Source organism: Nelumbo nucifera, chromosome 1 (genome assembly GCF_055504915.1).
Source record: "Nelumbo nucifera cultivar China Antique chromosome 1, China Antique-T2T, whole genome shotgun sequence".
Taxonomy (NCBI): domain Eukaryota; kingdom Viridiplantae; phylum Streptophyta; class Magnoliopsida; order Proteales; family Nelumbonaceae; genus Nelumbo; species Nelumbo nucifera.
The window spans coordinates 217,295,471-217,311,783 of NC_142649.1; the positions used below are offsets into that span (position 1 = coordinate 217,295,471).

General features: G+C 41.5%; 1 protein-coding gene across 20 annotated transcripts in view; it reads right to left on the reverse strand.

Annotated features, from left to right (window-relative positions):
- Window positions 1-10,440, reverse strand: part of LOC104585791 (putative caffeoyl-CoA O-methyltransferase At4g26220) — a 91,129-nt gene extending 80,689 nt beyond the window's left edge. For all 20 annotated transcript variants that reach the window (XR_016081120.1, XR_016081113.1, XR_016081124.1 and 17 more), the window contains exons 1-2: window positions 8,921-10,440; window positions 8,789-8,842 (exon numbers count right to left, since the gene is read on the reverse strand). Coding sequence is in view for 8 of the 20 variants with exons in the window: in XM_010242790.3 (XP_010241092.1) it covers window positions 8,789-8,842; window positions 8,921-9,226 (360 nt within the window). In the remaining 12 variants the exon portion in view is untranslated. The remainder of the gene's footprint in view (window positions 1-8,788; window positions 8,843-8,920) is intronic.
- Between the last annotated feature and the right edge of the window lie 5,873 nt (window positions 10,441-16,313).

Genomic DNA, 16,313 nt, shown 5'->3' on the forward strand with positions numbered 1-16,313 from the left:
GAAGCTTGGGCTGAATAGGCACACTATATCCTGTGGAGATATCCACCTGCAGCCAAAAAGAGAGATGTAGAATTCCCAAATACCAAGAACACGAGAGCAAGGCAGCAATAAATGAGATAGGGTTTCACCATTTGCACGGCAAAGGAAGCATATGTGGAGTGAGAGGCTAACATTTGGCCTTCTTTTCCAAAGCAAATCACAGGTATTTATCTTCCAAGACAAACTTTCCAACACAAAGCCTAGATTTTGGGTGGGATAGGCTTGCCCAAACTTCTTTCACAGGAAAGTTCTCCCCCAAGTTATTGGACTGCAAGAGAGCATTAAGGAAGCACAAGTGAAAATACCATTAGGGGTACAAGACCAAATTCTAGTGTCCTCCCTTGACTGAAAGTTTGGTGGAGTTTACCCAATAATTGGATGAGTGCATCACATTCATTGTCCCTCAAACCCCTTCTAAACCCGAAATCCCAGTTAATCACTGAAGGAGTCAAGGAAGCAAATCTCAAGACAGGTTGTTGTTTATAGTTCAACAAGGAATAGAGGCTGTAGAGAACACTGATGTGGGCCCCACAGCTGTGGTCTCCACTGTGTTCGTATAACAGCACATGTAACCTCTGTTAGTCATGTCAGTGTTAGTTGGTAGTTATCTTAGACAGCTTGTTATTTCAGTTTATTATTTGTTTTATTTGCTTCTTCTCCTTTCTTCTCCCTTTCTTCTACTTTTCTCAATCCGAAATCTTTTGGAATTCAAGACTGACTGTAGTCTTGATCGACTACTTGGTATCAGAGCCTATCTAGGGTTTCTCATGTGTGTCTAGTCCAGCCGACCACATAAGAACTGTCTAGGGCTGGAAGCTTACAAAGGACTGTTCGTTGGCTGATTCTTGGAGGTTACCAGAAAATTTTGGCAGCTGTTCGAAAACATGTTGAGGCTTGGAGAGTGTTTTGGTAATCAGGAAGAACCAGAGAAGGTTAGGGTTCAGGCCACGATTGAAGGTAGCGATCAGAGTTTTCTGGGTAAGTCTTTATTTTTCCCTTGAGATTGCTGTCAGTCAAGATAGGTTGGACCTATCTAGGAGGAGTGGCCGAACTCTCCTATTTTTCTCAGAGGTTATCAGTTTTTTTTAGGGTTTGTCATTAACCCTACGACTAGACTTGACTGTGAATTCTTTTGGAAGGTGCGGTTGAGCACTGTTTCTGTTCTCACAAAGGTTTTTCGAACCCTACGCTAAAAACCCTAATTCTGCTTCAGCATTAGAGATTGCTTTCTAAGTGGTTCTCAGACCTGTTTTGGCTTCCGAGCCTGTTTTGGGGGTGAGAACTGTTATCGGACTGCTTGTATTTTGATTGCCAATTGGTTTCAGATCAGATCTTCATTGATTTCATACAGATTTCTGATTGTGATCAGTTGTTTAAGTGTTGTTTTCTATTGCAGTAACCCTAATAGTTCTTAACTACTGATTCGTAACCAAGAATGGAGTTCAAAAATCAGGGAGAAGGTGTTTTGAAGAACAGCAGTTCTGGTAGTATGTCTAAGACTGCGTTTCAGATTACAACTGTGAGATTTCACAGATCCAATTACTTGGAATGGGCCCAATCAGCCATGATGGCTATTGGGGGAAGGGGAAAACTTAGCTACCTATTGGGATATGTGAAAGAACCTTCCAAAGAGGACCCAATGTATACCAAGTGGGTTCAGGAGAACTACTTGGTTATGACATGGCTATGCAACTCTATGCAGCCACATATCAGCTGAAATTACTTGTGGGCAAAGACAGCCAAGGAGATATGGGATGTCATGAAAGAGACCTACTCCCAACCCCTTAATGTTGCTAGAGCCTATGAACTGAAGTGTGAGGTGAATAACCTTAAACAAGGAGAGAAACCAGTCTCTGTTTATTTCTCTACCTTGAAATCCATGTGGCATGAAATTGACCATCTGAAGACTCTTGAGTGGGAAAGTCCAAAAGATGCACAGACCCATAGAAAGCAAGTCGAGACCAATAGGGTGTTTGAATTTTTGGATGGCCTGAATTCAGATTATGACATTGTGAGACAGCAGATACTGACAAGAGACAGTGTGACCCTATCTCAAGCCTACTCCCTGGTGCATAGTGAAGAGACCAAGAGAAAGGTTATGATGCAACATTAGCCCTTCCCCCCAGCCCTGGCAGTAGTTAAACCTAAGTCTGGGGGTGATACAGAAAGGGACATGAAGAAGGAAGATAAACGAGATCTAGTATGTGAACATTGCAAGAAACTCAAGCATACGAAAGATACATGTTCGAAGCTGCACCCTCATTTAGCCCCAGCAAAACTGAGGAATAAAAGGGGAAATGCTCATATGGCTGTGAATACTGATTTTGCATCTTCGTCGGGCACAAAAGGCACGCCCCTAGATACCTTAGCTGCTGTTCGGGCTTCCCTAATACAGTTGGAAAAGGAGGTTGGGAATTCAGCTCAGTCACCATCAACCCATACCACATTAGCATTTGCTCATTCAGGTACTCGGGCCTCAACTTACCATGCTTCAGCTCTAGGTAACACTGAACATTGTTGGGTAATAGACTCAGGTGCATCTGACCATATGACTAGCTTGCCATCACTGTTCACTACTTATCACTTATCTTCTGGTAGAGATAAAGTATCCATTGCTGATGGCTCACTTGTTCCCATTTCTGGCAAGGGTGTCAAGTTATCTAATACTATCTCTTTATCCTCAGTCTTACATGTTCCTAAACTTGATACTAATTTGCTTTCGGTCAGTAGTATTACAAAACATCAGAACTGTTCAGTAACCTTTTTCCCTAACCGATGTGTTTTTCAGAACTTGGAGACGAGGAAGGTGATTGGGACTAGTCGTGAGACGAATGGAATTTATCAGCTTGGAGAGAGTTCTCATTGGAAAGAGCCTGTGGAAAAGAAGTCTTTTGTTTCTCAGTCTGTGAGTCCGGTTATGCTTTGGCATAATCAGTTAGGTTATTTATCTTTCCGGTCTTTGAAGAGTCTGTTTCCTACTTTATTTGAGTCTGTTGAGATGTCAAATTTGAGATGTGAGAGTTGTGATCTTGCCAAACATTGTAGAACATCTTATTCCTTAAGCAATAAAAGAAGTAGTAATTCTTTTGATATTGTGCATACCGATGTTTGGGGGCCGTATCACATTCCTTCTATGGGTGGGTACAGATATTTTCTGTTGTTTGTTGATGACTATACCCGTTTTTCTTGGGTCTACCTTATGCGTTCTCGAGATGAGGTTCCCGCTCTGACCCAAAACTTTCATCAGCTGATTTTAACCCAGTTTGGGGTCAAAATCAAAGTCCTCTGATCTGATAATGCAAAAGAATGCTTTGCTAAGCCACTGGCCTCTTATCTACTCGATCATGGGGTTATTCACCAGAGCACTTGTCCTCATACACCACAACAGAATGGGGTTGCCGAGAGGAAGAATAGGCACATTTTGGAGGTGGCTAGAAGCATTATGTTTACTTCCAATGTGCCTATCCGTTTCTGGGGTGATGCTATCCTCACGGCAGTGTATCTCATTAATCGGGTTCCTTCCTGGGTTCTTGATATGAAGCCTCCGTTTACCCTTCTATACCCAGACGAGGAGTTGTTTACTGTTCCTCTTAAAACCTTTGGTTGTACCTATTTTGTTCAGCTTCTTGGACCTCATCATTCCAAATTTGACCCTAAGGCCTCCAAATGCATTTTTCTCGGTTATGCACAAACTCAAAAGGGTTATTCCTGCTATGATCCTGTTTCACGGAGGAGACTTGTCTCGATGGATGTCACCTTCTTTGAGGAGGCACCCTATTATCCTAGGGTTTCTCCTCAGGGGGAGAGTAGTGAGAATGTGGGTCTTTTTCCTCTGGGGAGAGCAGCGAGAGTGGGGTTAACTCATCTGATGTTGTTCCTTTACCCATTCCATTGAGTAATGAAGGTTGTAATGGTGAGGGTTGTCAGAGGGATCGGGAGTTGAAAGTCTATCACAGGCGATGCAGGCAGGTTGATCTCGGTCATCAACAGTCCAGGCTAGCCCCAGTTCCTTCTACGGATCCAGATCCAGGTACTACAGTCCCAAGGCCCACTGAGATACCTTCCACTGTTGCTACTTCCCCTCCTTCTGATGACCTTGACCTCCCTGTTGTGGGCCATAAAGGGAAACGATGTTGCACCACATCCACAGCTCACTGTATTTCCCAGTTTCTATCCTATGATCGCCTGTCTCCCTCTTACAGGTCCTTTCTCACTTCCATTGCTGATATTCCTATCCCCATAACAGTGCAAGAAGCCTTATCAGTTCCAGAGTGGAAAGATGCAATGAAAGTTGAAATGGATGCCCTTTTGAAAAAATAATACTTGGGAGCTAGTTGACCTACCCGAAGGAAAGTAACCAGTTGGATGTAGATGGGTATTTACTGTGAAACATAATGTTGATGGCTCCATTGAAAGGTACAAAGCCCAGTTGGTTGCAAAAGGGTTTACTCAGACTTATGGTATAGACTACTTGGAGACTTTTGCCCCAGTAGCCAAGATGACCACTATTCGAGTTCTATTAGCCCTTGCAGCAAGTTACTCTTGGCCCTTGTTCCAGATGGACGTTAAAAATGCCTTTCTAAATGGAGACTTACAAGAAGAGGTCTACATGCAGTTGCCCCCTGGATTCTATGATACAGAGACAGGTAAGAAGGTTTGCCAACTGAATAAGGCATTGTATGGATTAAAGCAGTCTCCTAGAGCTTGGTTTGATAGATTCAGACTAGCCCTTGGAAAATTCGGCTATGTACAGGCCCAGTCAAATCATTCACTGTTCATTAAAAGAGTGAACTCTTCTTTGACCTTGCTTGCTGTATATGTGGATGATATTGTAGTGACAGGGAATAATAATATGAGATTGAGTCCCTCAAACAGCTCCTTCATCAAGAGTTTGAGGTGAAAGATCTTGGTGCATTGCGATACTTTTTGGGTATTGAGGTTGCTAGATCTAAACAGGGGATCTTTATCTCTCAAAGGAAGTATGTTCTAGATCTGTTGGTGGAAACTGGAAAGTCAAGTGTCAAGCCTGCCGATACACCCATTGAACAAAATCACAAGATCAGTGCAAAGGGTGGAGAGCCTCTTGAAGACAAAGTTATGTTCCAACGGTTGGTTGGAAAGCTCCTATATCTCTGCCTCACACGGCCAGATATCAGTTATGCAGTCAGTGTTGTCAACCAGTACATGCATTCCCCTAAAACTACTCATCTTCTTGCAGCTGAGAGAATATTAGCATATTTGAAGAGATGCCCAGGTAGAGGTATACTGTTCAAGAACAATAATCACATGAAGGTGGAGGTTTATACAGATGTTGATTGGGCTGGGAGTGTTGATGACAAGAAGTCTATCTCTGGATATTGTGCCCTTGTAGGAGGTAACCTTGTCTCTTGGAGGAGTAAGAAACAAAGTGTTGTTTCCCGCTCTAGTGCCGAAGCTGAATACAGGTCAATGGCTAACGGAGTGGCTGAAATCACTACTTGAAGAGTTGGGTATTGATTATGAGAAGCCCTTGATGTTGTATTGTGATAATCAGGCGGCTATTAATATAGCTCACAATCCGGTGCAGCATGACAGAACTAAACATATCGAAGTTGATCGACATTTTGTCAGAAAAAGGGTCTCATCACAAGAAGTGTGTCTCCCGTATATCACCTCCAACATGCAACTCGCAGATCTTCTCACCAAGGTTGTTCCAAGGAAGAAGTTAGAGGCAGACCTATTCAAGTTAGGAATGACAAATATCTATTCTCAACTTGAGGGGGAGTGTAGAGAACACTGATGTGGGCCCCACGGCTGTGGTCCCCACTGTGTTCGTATGACAGCACACGTAACCTCTGTTAGTCATGTCAGTGTTAGTTGGTAGTTATCTTAGACAGCTTGTTATTTCAGTTTATTATTTGTTTTATTTGCCATGTAAGCATTAAGGGTAATTCTGTCCTTTCCTACATCTAGTAAACATTATAAATATTGAGAGAGTGGCGACGGCAGAATTATTCGATCTGTCCCTCCTTTCAAAACCCTTGTGTACTTCTGCTTCTTCTCCTTTCTTCTACTTTTCTCAATTCGAAATCTTTTGGAATTCAAGACTGACTGTAGTCTTGATCGACTGCTCAGGCTAGGAAAGGAAAACTGAGGAGGGGTTTCAACTAGCCAAAGGTCTTCCCATAACAATACTCAGGTCCCGTTTCCCACATCATATCTGATATAATTGATAAAATTTGGGTATACCACCTGTATTGATTTCCAAGGAGACAAAGAGGTTGCTGAAGAGGCTACTTTTGCATCTCATCAATTATTTGTTGTCCCATGAATGCATGCAATTACCTTATGCCAAAGTCTACCATTTTCCATCGGAAATCTCCATAACCATTTCCCTAACATTGTTGTATTTCTGGGGATTAGGCTCCCTATTCCAAGCCCACCTTGCTCCTTTGGTTTGCCAACTTGCTCCCACTTCACAAGATGATCCCTCTTCTCGCCCCCAAGTTCCCAAAGGAAGTCTCTCGTGATTTTCTCTTATTGCTTTGCAACTCTAGCTAGAATTCTAAAGGTGGAAAGATAGTAAATTTGTAAATTGGCTAATGTTGCCCTGATCAATGTTATTCTTCCACTCAAAGAAATGTAATTTCTTTTCTAGAGAACAAATTTTTTAGTGAACCTTTCTAAAACCGGCTTCCAAAAGACTTCTAACCTCGGATTTCCACCTAACGGGAAACCGAGATATTCCAAAGGCAAACTCCTTACCTCACACCCTAGAGTCTCTCCCAAAGATCTTAATTCTTCCTCCTCCATATTAATCCCTGCTACACAAACTCTTCCCCAAGTTTACTCTCAAATTAGAAACCGATTCAAAGGAAGAAATTATGTCCTTTATACTCCTCAAGTCCTCAAGATTGCCTTCTTGCCTTCTTCACAGAACATGATTATGTCATCAGCAAACTACAAGTAAGTGATTGTCATCTCATTCCTACCTACCCTCCATCCTCTAAGAACCCTTTCCTGGCCAGCCTTGATAATCATCCTACTTAAAACATCTGCTACTAGAGTAAAGAAGAAAGGGCATTTATCAAAAAGAAAAGAGAGAGAGAGGAAAGGGGATAAGGGGTCTCCTTATCTCAAACCTTGTTTGGCAAGAAACAAATCTCTAGCTACTCCATTTATTAAGATTGAATAATGCACTAAACTTAAGCAACCACCAATCCATTTCCTCCACCTCTCTCTAACCCCAATCTTCACTAAAATTTCAAGGATGAAAAACCAATCCACAAGATCATAAGCCTTCTCTAAATCTAGCTTGCAAATTAGGCTTTTTTCTTTCTTCCTCCCTTTCTCTGCTCTACACTCATTTCACCAGGATTTGGCCAATGATCTGTCTCCCTTCCACAAAAGCTCCTTGGAATTGAGAGATTACCGAAGGCAAAACTTTTTTAAATCTTTCAGCCAAGACCTTTGCTAAAATCATATAGAGACTACCCACAAGGCTTATGGGTCTAAAATCCTTTGGTGTCTTGGGTACCCTCTTTTTGGGGATCAAAGCAATGAAGGTTGATTTTGCTCCTCAAGAGATTTCCCCTTCATGATAGAACTCATTAAACACTTCCACTAGGTCACATTTTGTAACTTCACAATGGTTTTGATAAAATGCCATCAAGAAACCATCCGGTCCTGGGGCTTTAGACCTTTCCATCGAGGAAGAGGTTGATGCCCACTCACTTCTTTCAGCCAAAACCCCAGTCTCAAGCCCCCCCCCCCCCCATTCCTTCTTCAGCCTGCAAGCCTTCTTCCATTTTATCAAGTAATCCCTTCTATCACTGCCACCTCCCACAGAAAATCCCTCTGCAGTTTTTCAATACGACTCTTTACCCTTGCAGGGGCCCGAATAGGGAAAATGTGAAAGGGAGTTTGAGGAGTTGCTTTAGTCTGCCCCCTTTGGAGAGGTAATTTCTTTTCCAATAGTCTAGTCTCTTCTCACAATTTTCCACCACAGTGATCGATTACTATGAATCAACCCCTCCTTTCAAACAAAGGGCATTCCCATAAAAGACCTTTGCTGATCATAACTCTTCTGACAATTCAAAGACAACCGTACCATCTTAGAAGAAGGTTATTTAAGAACCATTAAGGAACAAGTACTAATGCAATGGCATTGGTGAATACACAATATAGAGAGACAACAAAAACATGTCACAACCAAAAGTAATTACAAAGAACGTATTGCCATTCTCTGCTGAATTATGAAACATCCAACTTCTTTTGTATCTTGAATAGATGTTACTGCCGTTGGTAACGATTGGCAGACTGGGGATATCACAGAAGATTCACATAATGAGAAATGATTCAAGGTCCCCCTCTCTCGAACTAAAAGATCTGATATAACACAGTAAGCCTCGGATAAGTGGAGAGTTCAATCCCTGTATGTACCAAAAATCACATAATGAGGATAAGCATACACTTCTCGATAATCGGTTCAACCGACTAGGATATCTAATATGCGGATCCAGGGAGAGTTATTCCCTTTTCGAAAGCTTGTACCATTAAATTTATTCCTCCACTTCCAGCAGAGATCAACAAAAGGAGTAGTCAATGTTTTGAGAAAACGTACATTCTGCGAGTGCCCAAACAGAAAATATGTCTATCGGATCGACTACAGCCACTGGACATATGGTCCGTTCGCACAGGTATTATATGAATCTTGAGACTCCCAAAAACTTATCGAAACTTGAGAAGTTTCAAATGAAATTGTAGTTACCTGCATCTGACTCCCTCGCATGGTCGTAGTCTCCTCCCGAAGGTCGCGCAGGATCTGCATTGCAGGTCTCCGATAGTTAACACCGTCAGAAGTTGCGATTGCTCGTCTAAGTCACTTTAGTAAGGCACTTACCTCTGGCTCGCGAACGTTGGCAAGTATGTATTTGTAAAGCTGAGGTGTAACACTAATAACCTGCTTGTTCCCGTACTTGTCGTCATCGGCAACAATTACAGAGTCCCCATAGAAGCTTCGGGGCTTTTCCAACTTCAATGCCCTAACTGCGCCATTTAAGTTGCGAATCCTCGTTGAAGTTATAGAAGAACAACGGAATTCCTGGGGGCCACTTGAAACAGCTGCTTGCAGAGAAAATTTGCGGGAGACTCGAGAGTGCAGTGTTAACATCGGATGTATAGAACGATAAAACAAAGGAAACATCATAATTGAGGATAAAGAGATCGACCGCTGTCTACAGACGTCTACGACCCCTCAACCCTTCACAGTTATTACCAGCGGGGAAGCCAAAATTTAAAAATGCCAGATACAATTTTGGATAAATTGGTAAATTATAAAGACCCCCTTGGTTAGTGACAAAGTCCCCCTGTACTTTAGCCATTAGACAAAGACCCCCCTTAAATAAGATGATGGAAAGCATTAAATTATCAAAATACCTTATTAAATTTTTTTTATTTTCTTTTTCTTGCCCTTTTTCTCTTAAAATTTATTTAACCAACAAATGGATATCTGATCCTAAAGAGTAATTTTGTTTGTTTTGATTATTGGTTATCTTCCCTTCCATGATTAAAACATCATGGCCATGTACAAGAAAATTTTGGTGTCCTTGCTGGTTCACCCCGAAGCTTATTTAGCTCCTTTATCGTCTTCTCGACACAAACCCCTGACCAAAATAACAATTCCAGAAATCATAGAGAATCAAATGACCAGTTCCACGACGTCGAAGCAGGCTCTACTCAGCCTCTCATTAATTAAAGACAACAAGGTTTTCAATCAGTGCTTGCAAAGTGATCCTGCCGTTAGTCTCTTTGCTCTTGAACAGATCAAATCGAGGGAAGAAAGACGCGCTTACGACGCTCTACAAGCTCTGTTCTATGAAACATAACAAAGAGAAGGTTGTTAATGCAAGAGCCATGAAACCGCTGGTGGACTTGATTTCAGAACAGGGGAGAGATTTGACGGAGAAGGCGATGGTGGTTTTGAGCAGCTTAGCTACAATTCCAGAGGCCAGAATTGCCATAGTCGAAGAGGGAGGGGTTACAGTTTTGGTTGAAGCGATCGAAGTTAGGTCAGTGAAAGGGAAAGAGTTCGTGGTACTGAAGCTTCTGCAACTATGCGCGGATAGTGTACGGAACAGAGGATTGTTGGTGAGAGAAGTTGGGATCTCGCCACTTGTTGCACTCTCTCAGACGGGCACAGCTTGAGCGAGCCCTTTTAAGCTTTAATCTTTATGGTGTTCCCATCACTCGCTCGACATTGTGAGTTCTAACTCGTGTTCCGGTCTTTGAGAGAAAAATGAAGAGCCTCTCCCTCTAATGGCCTGGTGTGCTTTGCCTATCTCTACGACGGAATATTGATGTATGTAGAAAGTGTCTGATTGTGGTTGTGGTAGAGATGAGGCGAAGCATGAAGTATTGTGGATGATGAATCATTCTTTATCATAATTGGATTTTAATATTTAATCTACTGTTTGGACAGGTCGAAATGCTGCTCGGGTACTTGAGAGAGCCCAAGCAAAAGGCATCTTCGTCAAGTCCTTGACTTATTTACAGGGGTAATGCATTACCCAACGAGTTTCTTTTTGTTGATTTTATCCCATTGTTTTTATGCCATTTCACCTGACTTCAATGGAGAATACAATGAACAGTATAAAAGGGTAGTTTGGACATTTAAAAAAAATAAACACTCGTATGAAAATTATTTTGATGTTAATTGACGGGAAATTAATGGAAGGGGATCTTTGTCTAACGGATAAATTTATTGAAAAAAAAAAGTACAGGGGGAGACTTTGTCACTGACCCCATAGTACAAGGGGGTCTTTGTAATTTACCCTTTCTTAAACTACCATTATGGTTTAGTTAATTGATTAAGTGTCTAAAAATTGACTAACTCTTCATCGCGTCCATTAATAGAAAGACAAAAAAGACTATTTTACCCTTCATTATTCTTCAAATTTTCAAAATAAAATAAGAAAAAAGGGAAAGAAACGTCGGTTCATCAAACCCTATTGGAGCTCTTCTTCGGGAGGCCCTTAGTGATTGGAGTCATTCAGGGCATGATGACCGGCCTTGTTTGCATCACTCTGGTAGCAAGTAGGTCTTTGCAGAAATTGTGAATTCTCTATGCAAATCGTAGTTACGGGGGTTGACCTTTTTGTTTGCAAATTATTTTATCCATTATTCTCTTTTAAATTTTTAAAGTAAAACATTAACTCCAATTGATTCAATCCTTGAAGAACTTTTGTTTGCTGATGAGGGGAGGAGAGAAAAGGAAATCTAAGCTCTAGAATTCTAAGAAGAAAAGCAACAAATGACACAGATTCCAAAGCGACGATTAACACAAAGTCCAGAGTCGTGAGTGAGTTAAAGCAAGACAAGCAATGAAAACAACTGGTCCATGGATGGAAGCAGGGATTGAAAACCTCTTCAATCGCATACTATGCAAGCTTTAGAGTCCAAATCAATACAACACATAGCCTTTTCCCTTAAGACCATTAACAAATACAGAAGCAAAGGCATCCATCTCAAGTCCTCTAAGCGTCAAAGTGATTTCAGCCCCACCATCTCCGTTGCAGCTTTCGGATATAAATATGGCTCCTATTTTGTCGATTGATGCCAACTCCACCTTCTTCGGCTTTCCCATCCAAAATCTACCTTTATATCCCCATTCATGGTGACCTAGCAAACCAAATCTTCCCCCTCAACCCAGAAGACAGCAAGCATGAAACCCAGAGCTCTGCTCCATCCAGAGCTCCATCGTTCAGCCCCACCATTTCTGTTGCAGCTTTTCGATATAAATATGGCTCCTATTTTGTCGATTGACGCCAACTCCACCTTCTTCGGTTTCCCTATCCAAAATATGCCTTTTATATCCTCAGTCGTGGCAACCTAGCAAACAAAATCTTCCCCCTCAACCCAGAAGACAGCAAGCGTGAAGCCCAGAGCTCTACTCCATCCAGAGCTCCATCGTTCAAACCATTGATTGAGTCTTCCATCAACTATGCTGAGACAACTATCTGATCTTGTCTTAGTAAATCGACCCTCTTGGTCATCACTACACGAGTCCCCACTCAGTAAATCAACTACAGGTATGTTGCAGGTCCCTTTGCTCAGATCCTTCAAGAACTCTTGTTTGCACATGAGATGCAGAGAATTCTCTTTACAGGACTCATTGTTGGCATCTTGAGTTTTTGTACCCTGGTTTTTGAACTGTACAGTTCCGGTCTACCAATAGGGTTTCGTCGGTGGTATTTCTCTGTTCACTGTTGTCAATAAGACGATGAACAGAGATGAAGATGGAGGAAAGAAAAGAAGAAGAAGAAGGGGAAAGAGAGAGGGAAGAGGAGAGAGAGAGAGAGAGATTGGGGTAGGAACTTGATTGGAAGAGACAATGAACAATGTTTTTTGGTTCTCTAGAAAATGAATTCGAGTCTCACACGTGTATACGGGTTTTGGCAGAATGATAACGGATGCTAATGATAAGGGGATTATTAGTTAATTGTTAGAAACAATGGGCGTTAGTCAATTTTCAAAGACTAAGGGTACACTTAGTCAATTAACTAAACCATAAGGGTAGTTTAAGAATTTACCCTACAATTTCTTTATGCCTATTTGGAGAGATACCATGGCTTTTAAAAATGACACGAAAATGGAACCGTTCTGGCCACCAGTTTTTGGGTCAATGGTTCAACCGTCCAGTTTGAACAGATGGCCCATTTTGACAAAAAATTAAAAATAAAAAATGGTCAAAATCGTTGAATGGGTCAACAGGTCGATGGTTCAACCGCCTGGTTCAATGGGTCCTTGACTGATTCAAGGCTTTTTGGCCAGAGACTGGGTTTGGAGCAAAATGGAACCGGTTGCCTAAATGGTTCCTGAGCCGAACGGTCCGATCGTCCAAGTCAACAACAATTCGAAAACCATGGGAGATACAATAATAAATTAGGTTATATTTTTAAAATAAAATAACTATAACCATATTATATGAATAATAAACAATCACGTAGAACCAGTCTTAAACCGATTATTTAATTGGGATCAAATCATAGACCTCATTATATTGAAAATAATAGTCAAAATAATACTAATTTATTTTTATGTTAATAAGTTAAACATTTTTAACTAATATTATCTTATTTATTATTTATCAAATTTACTATTCCAAACATGAAACATGACAAAAAATACAAGAAAGATAAAAAAAAATGTGTGTTTCATAAAATGTTTGGTTCTGGACCCGAATCAATTATGGACAAGTAAGAATGAGATTCAATCCAATAATTAATCAAGACAAAATCATGGAACCAAAACCGTTATAATTATGATCAGTCAATTTAGCTCCATCAAGATAGACCCATCCCATTGGTTTAGCCCTAGTTTTTTTTAAATAAATAAATAAAAGTTTATTGGGATGGGATTGGTATAGGCTATCTCGAACCAAACCCGACACATTGACCACACTAAATATTGGGCTCAAGGGGAGAGAATAATTTGTTAGTAAATTATTTATAAATAAACAAACAATTTAGTAAAATAAATAAATAAATGTTTATTGAAATCTATCTCCTAATGTTACATCTCTTTTATTCTACTGATTTATTTTATTAAAACAAATAATTTATTTAATTTTATTAAATAAATACATATTTAGATAATAATAATAATAACAACAACAACAACAACAACAATAATAATAATAATAAATGAATAAATAAAAGTTGAGATATAGAATAGGAGAGAGAGATAGTTGAGAAAGAAGAGTAATAGCATTTTATTTATAGGATGTCATAATCGTAAATAATTGTATGTGGCACTACTATAATTTTCGAATTCCATTGAGGCAATTATATAGGGATGTTTGTATATGTGGCATTGTTGTAATTTTTGAATATTAGAGAGGCAATTATATTGGGAGGTTTGTCTTATATGTGGCATTTTTGTAATTTTTCAAACAAAGAGAGGTGGGAGAAAAGAGAGAATAAAGAAAAGGAGAGAAAGACACATGTCAATAATTTAGAGAACAAAAAACATGTAAGTGTCAACCTCACAATGCTACCGTACACCCTCCCAATATTTTAAGTATATAGATAGATTTAAGGGTTTTTATGGGCAAGTCCACCTCAGAAATTGAAACATCGTCTAGACCGGTATAGAATTCAAAACCCCCATCGTCCCTGCTTAACAAAATCATATTTACATGTAACTCCACCCCGCCTAATATGTCTCCCATTATACCCTTTAACATAAGAAAGAAGAAAGAAAGTGAAGAAATTTATTTGCCCTCCTTCTTCCCAAGTTTTTGAATGTTGGAAGGATTCTCAGAGGCCCCCTCTTCGTTCTCTTTCTTCCCGAGTGTTCGAACGTTGGAAGGATTCTCAGAGTCCCCTTACGTTCACCTCAGAACATTGTTCGCTCTCTTCTCGAGTTTTAAAACGTCATTCACTCTCTTCTTCCCGAGTTTTCGAATGTTGGAAGGATCCTCAAAGGCCCTTGTGTTCTCTTCCCCATTTGAAGTTTTCTCAAGTTTAGTCAAATCGTACGCGTTGACGAGGCTAGTGGTTTTCTTTACCCCTGCCGGAAGCATTTCCTTACTTTGCTAGCTCTATTTTGTAGGTCCTGTTGCTACTTCTTCATCAATCATCACCAACGGGAACTGTCATCTAGCCAAAGTTTTTAGTCTCCATCGACCATTTCACCTGGTTGAGCTCAGTAGGAGCACTTTGATTTCACATTTTGGTTGTTAAACATTAGCATCACCCGGAGTTAATAATCTTGTTGACCATTTTGAATCAAGCTCGGTGAGGGTGCTTTATTCCTCTATTGGCTATTAAACATTTGCAGGTATGAGTAGCCAAAGGAGTGGTGGGAATCAATCCCTTAATAGCTTGCAGTATGATATTAAGTATTGCTATTGCAAACAAAAATGTACCATTCGAATTTCAACAACTCCCAATAACTCACAAAAGTTGTTTTATAGATGTTGATTAAAATCTAAGGTAATATTTTAGTGGGTTGATATTATTTGTGAGTATTGCTATAAGGTATGTAGACAAGACACAATATCTAGGACGGGTGGCACAGGGATACATGGGCGGTGGTACCAACCCCACGGTGCGGGGTGAGGTTCCCTCGAGGGCCTTGTGGGAGGCAGAGAAGCACTAAGCTTATGAAGAAGGCTGACGATGGGAAACAATGGTTCTTCTAAACCACCATTTCCCACTATCGGTCTAGGCCATTGGGTTGATGGACGGGTGGAAGGGGGTGGGGTGTTTAGTGGGTGAGTGGCAATAGGAGGGTGTGGATTTGGTCAGAACGGAACAACTTTGCCCTCACCAGAGCACCTAGTGATTGATTTTGCCAATTCTGACACGTTGTATTGGATGGGTGGCATGGGGATAGATGGGCGGCGGTACCACCCACATAGCATGGGGGGAGGTCCCCCGAGGGCCCCACGACCACGAGAAGCAAAGGCAGCCTAGGCTCACGGGGAAGCACGGGGGTGGGAGCAGTGGTTTGGCAAAACCATTATTTCCCACTGTTGGTCTAGGCCATTGGGGGCGAGATGCTCGGTGGGTGAGTGGCAATAGGAGGGTGTGGGGTTGGTTGGAACGAAACACTGCAAAATAGTTGGAGCGCCAAGTGGGTGGTTTTGCCAATTCTGGTACACTATCCCGAACGGGTGGCACAGGGGAAAATGGGCAACGATACCATCCCCACGGCGTGGTTTGAGGTTCCCCCGGGGGTCTCGTGGTAGGTGGAGTAGCCCTAGGTTCATGGAAAAGGCTGACCAACCCACTATCAGTCTGGGCCATTGGGTCAATGGACGGGCAGGATGCTCAATGGGTGAGTGGCAATAGGAGGGTGCGGGTTTGGTCGTAATAGAACAACTCTGCACCCGCTGGAGCACCCAATATGTGGTTTTTCCAATTATAACACGCTATCCCGAACGGGTGGTACGAAGGTACATGGGTAGCAGTACCACTCCCACGACATGGTGTGTGGTATAAGGCCGACGAACCAATCGTCGGTTTGGGCCATTGGGCAAATCGACGAGAGGAAGGAGCAGGATGCTCAACGGGTGTTGCAATACAAGAAGTGTGGGTTTGGTCAGAACAGAACAGCTCCGCGCCCGTTAGAGCGCCTGGTGGTTGGTTTTCCATTGTGCACCGACGGTCAAATTCCTTGGCTACATAGTGCCGAACCACATTGTGCCGGGCAAATTGAAGAGGCCAAACCTGTGAGATGGGCTGCTCTATGTACCCCTGTGAGAGTGATCAGCCGGAACATAATTCAAT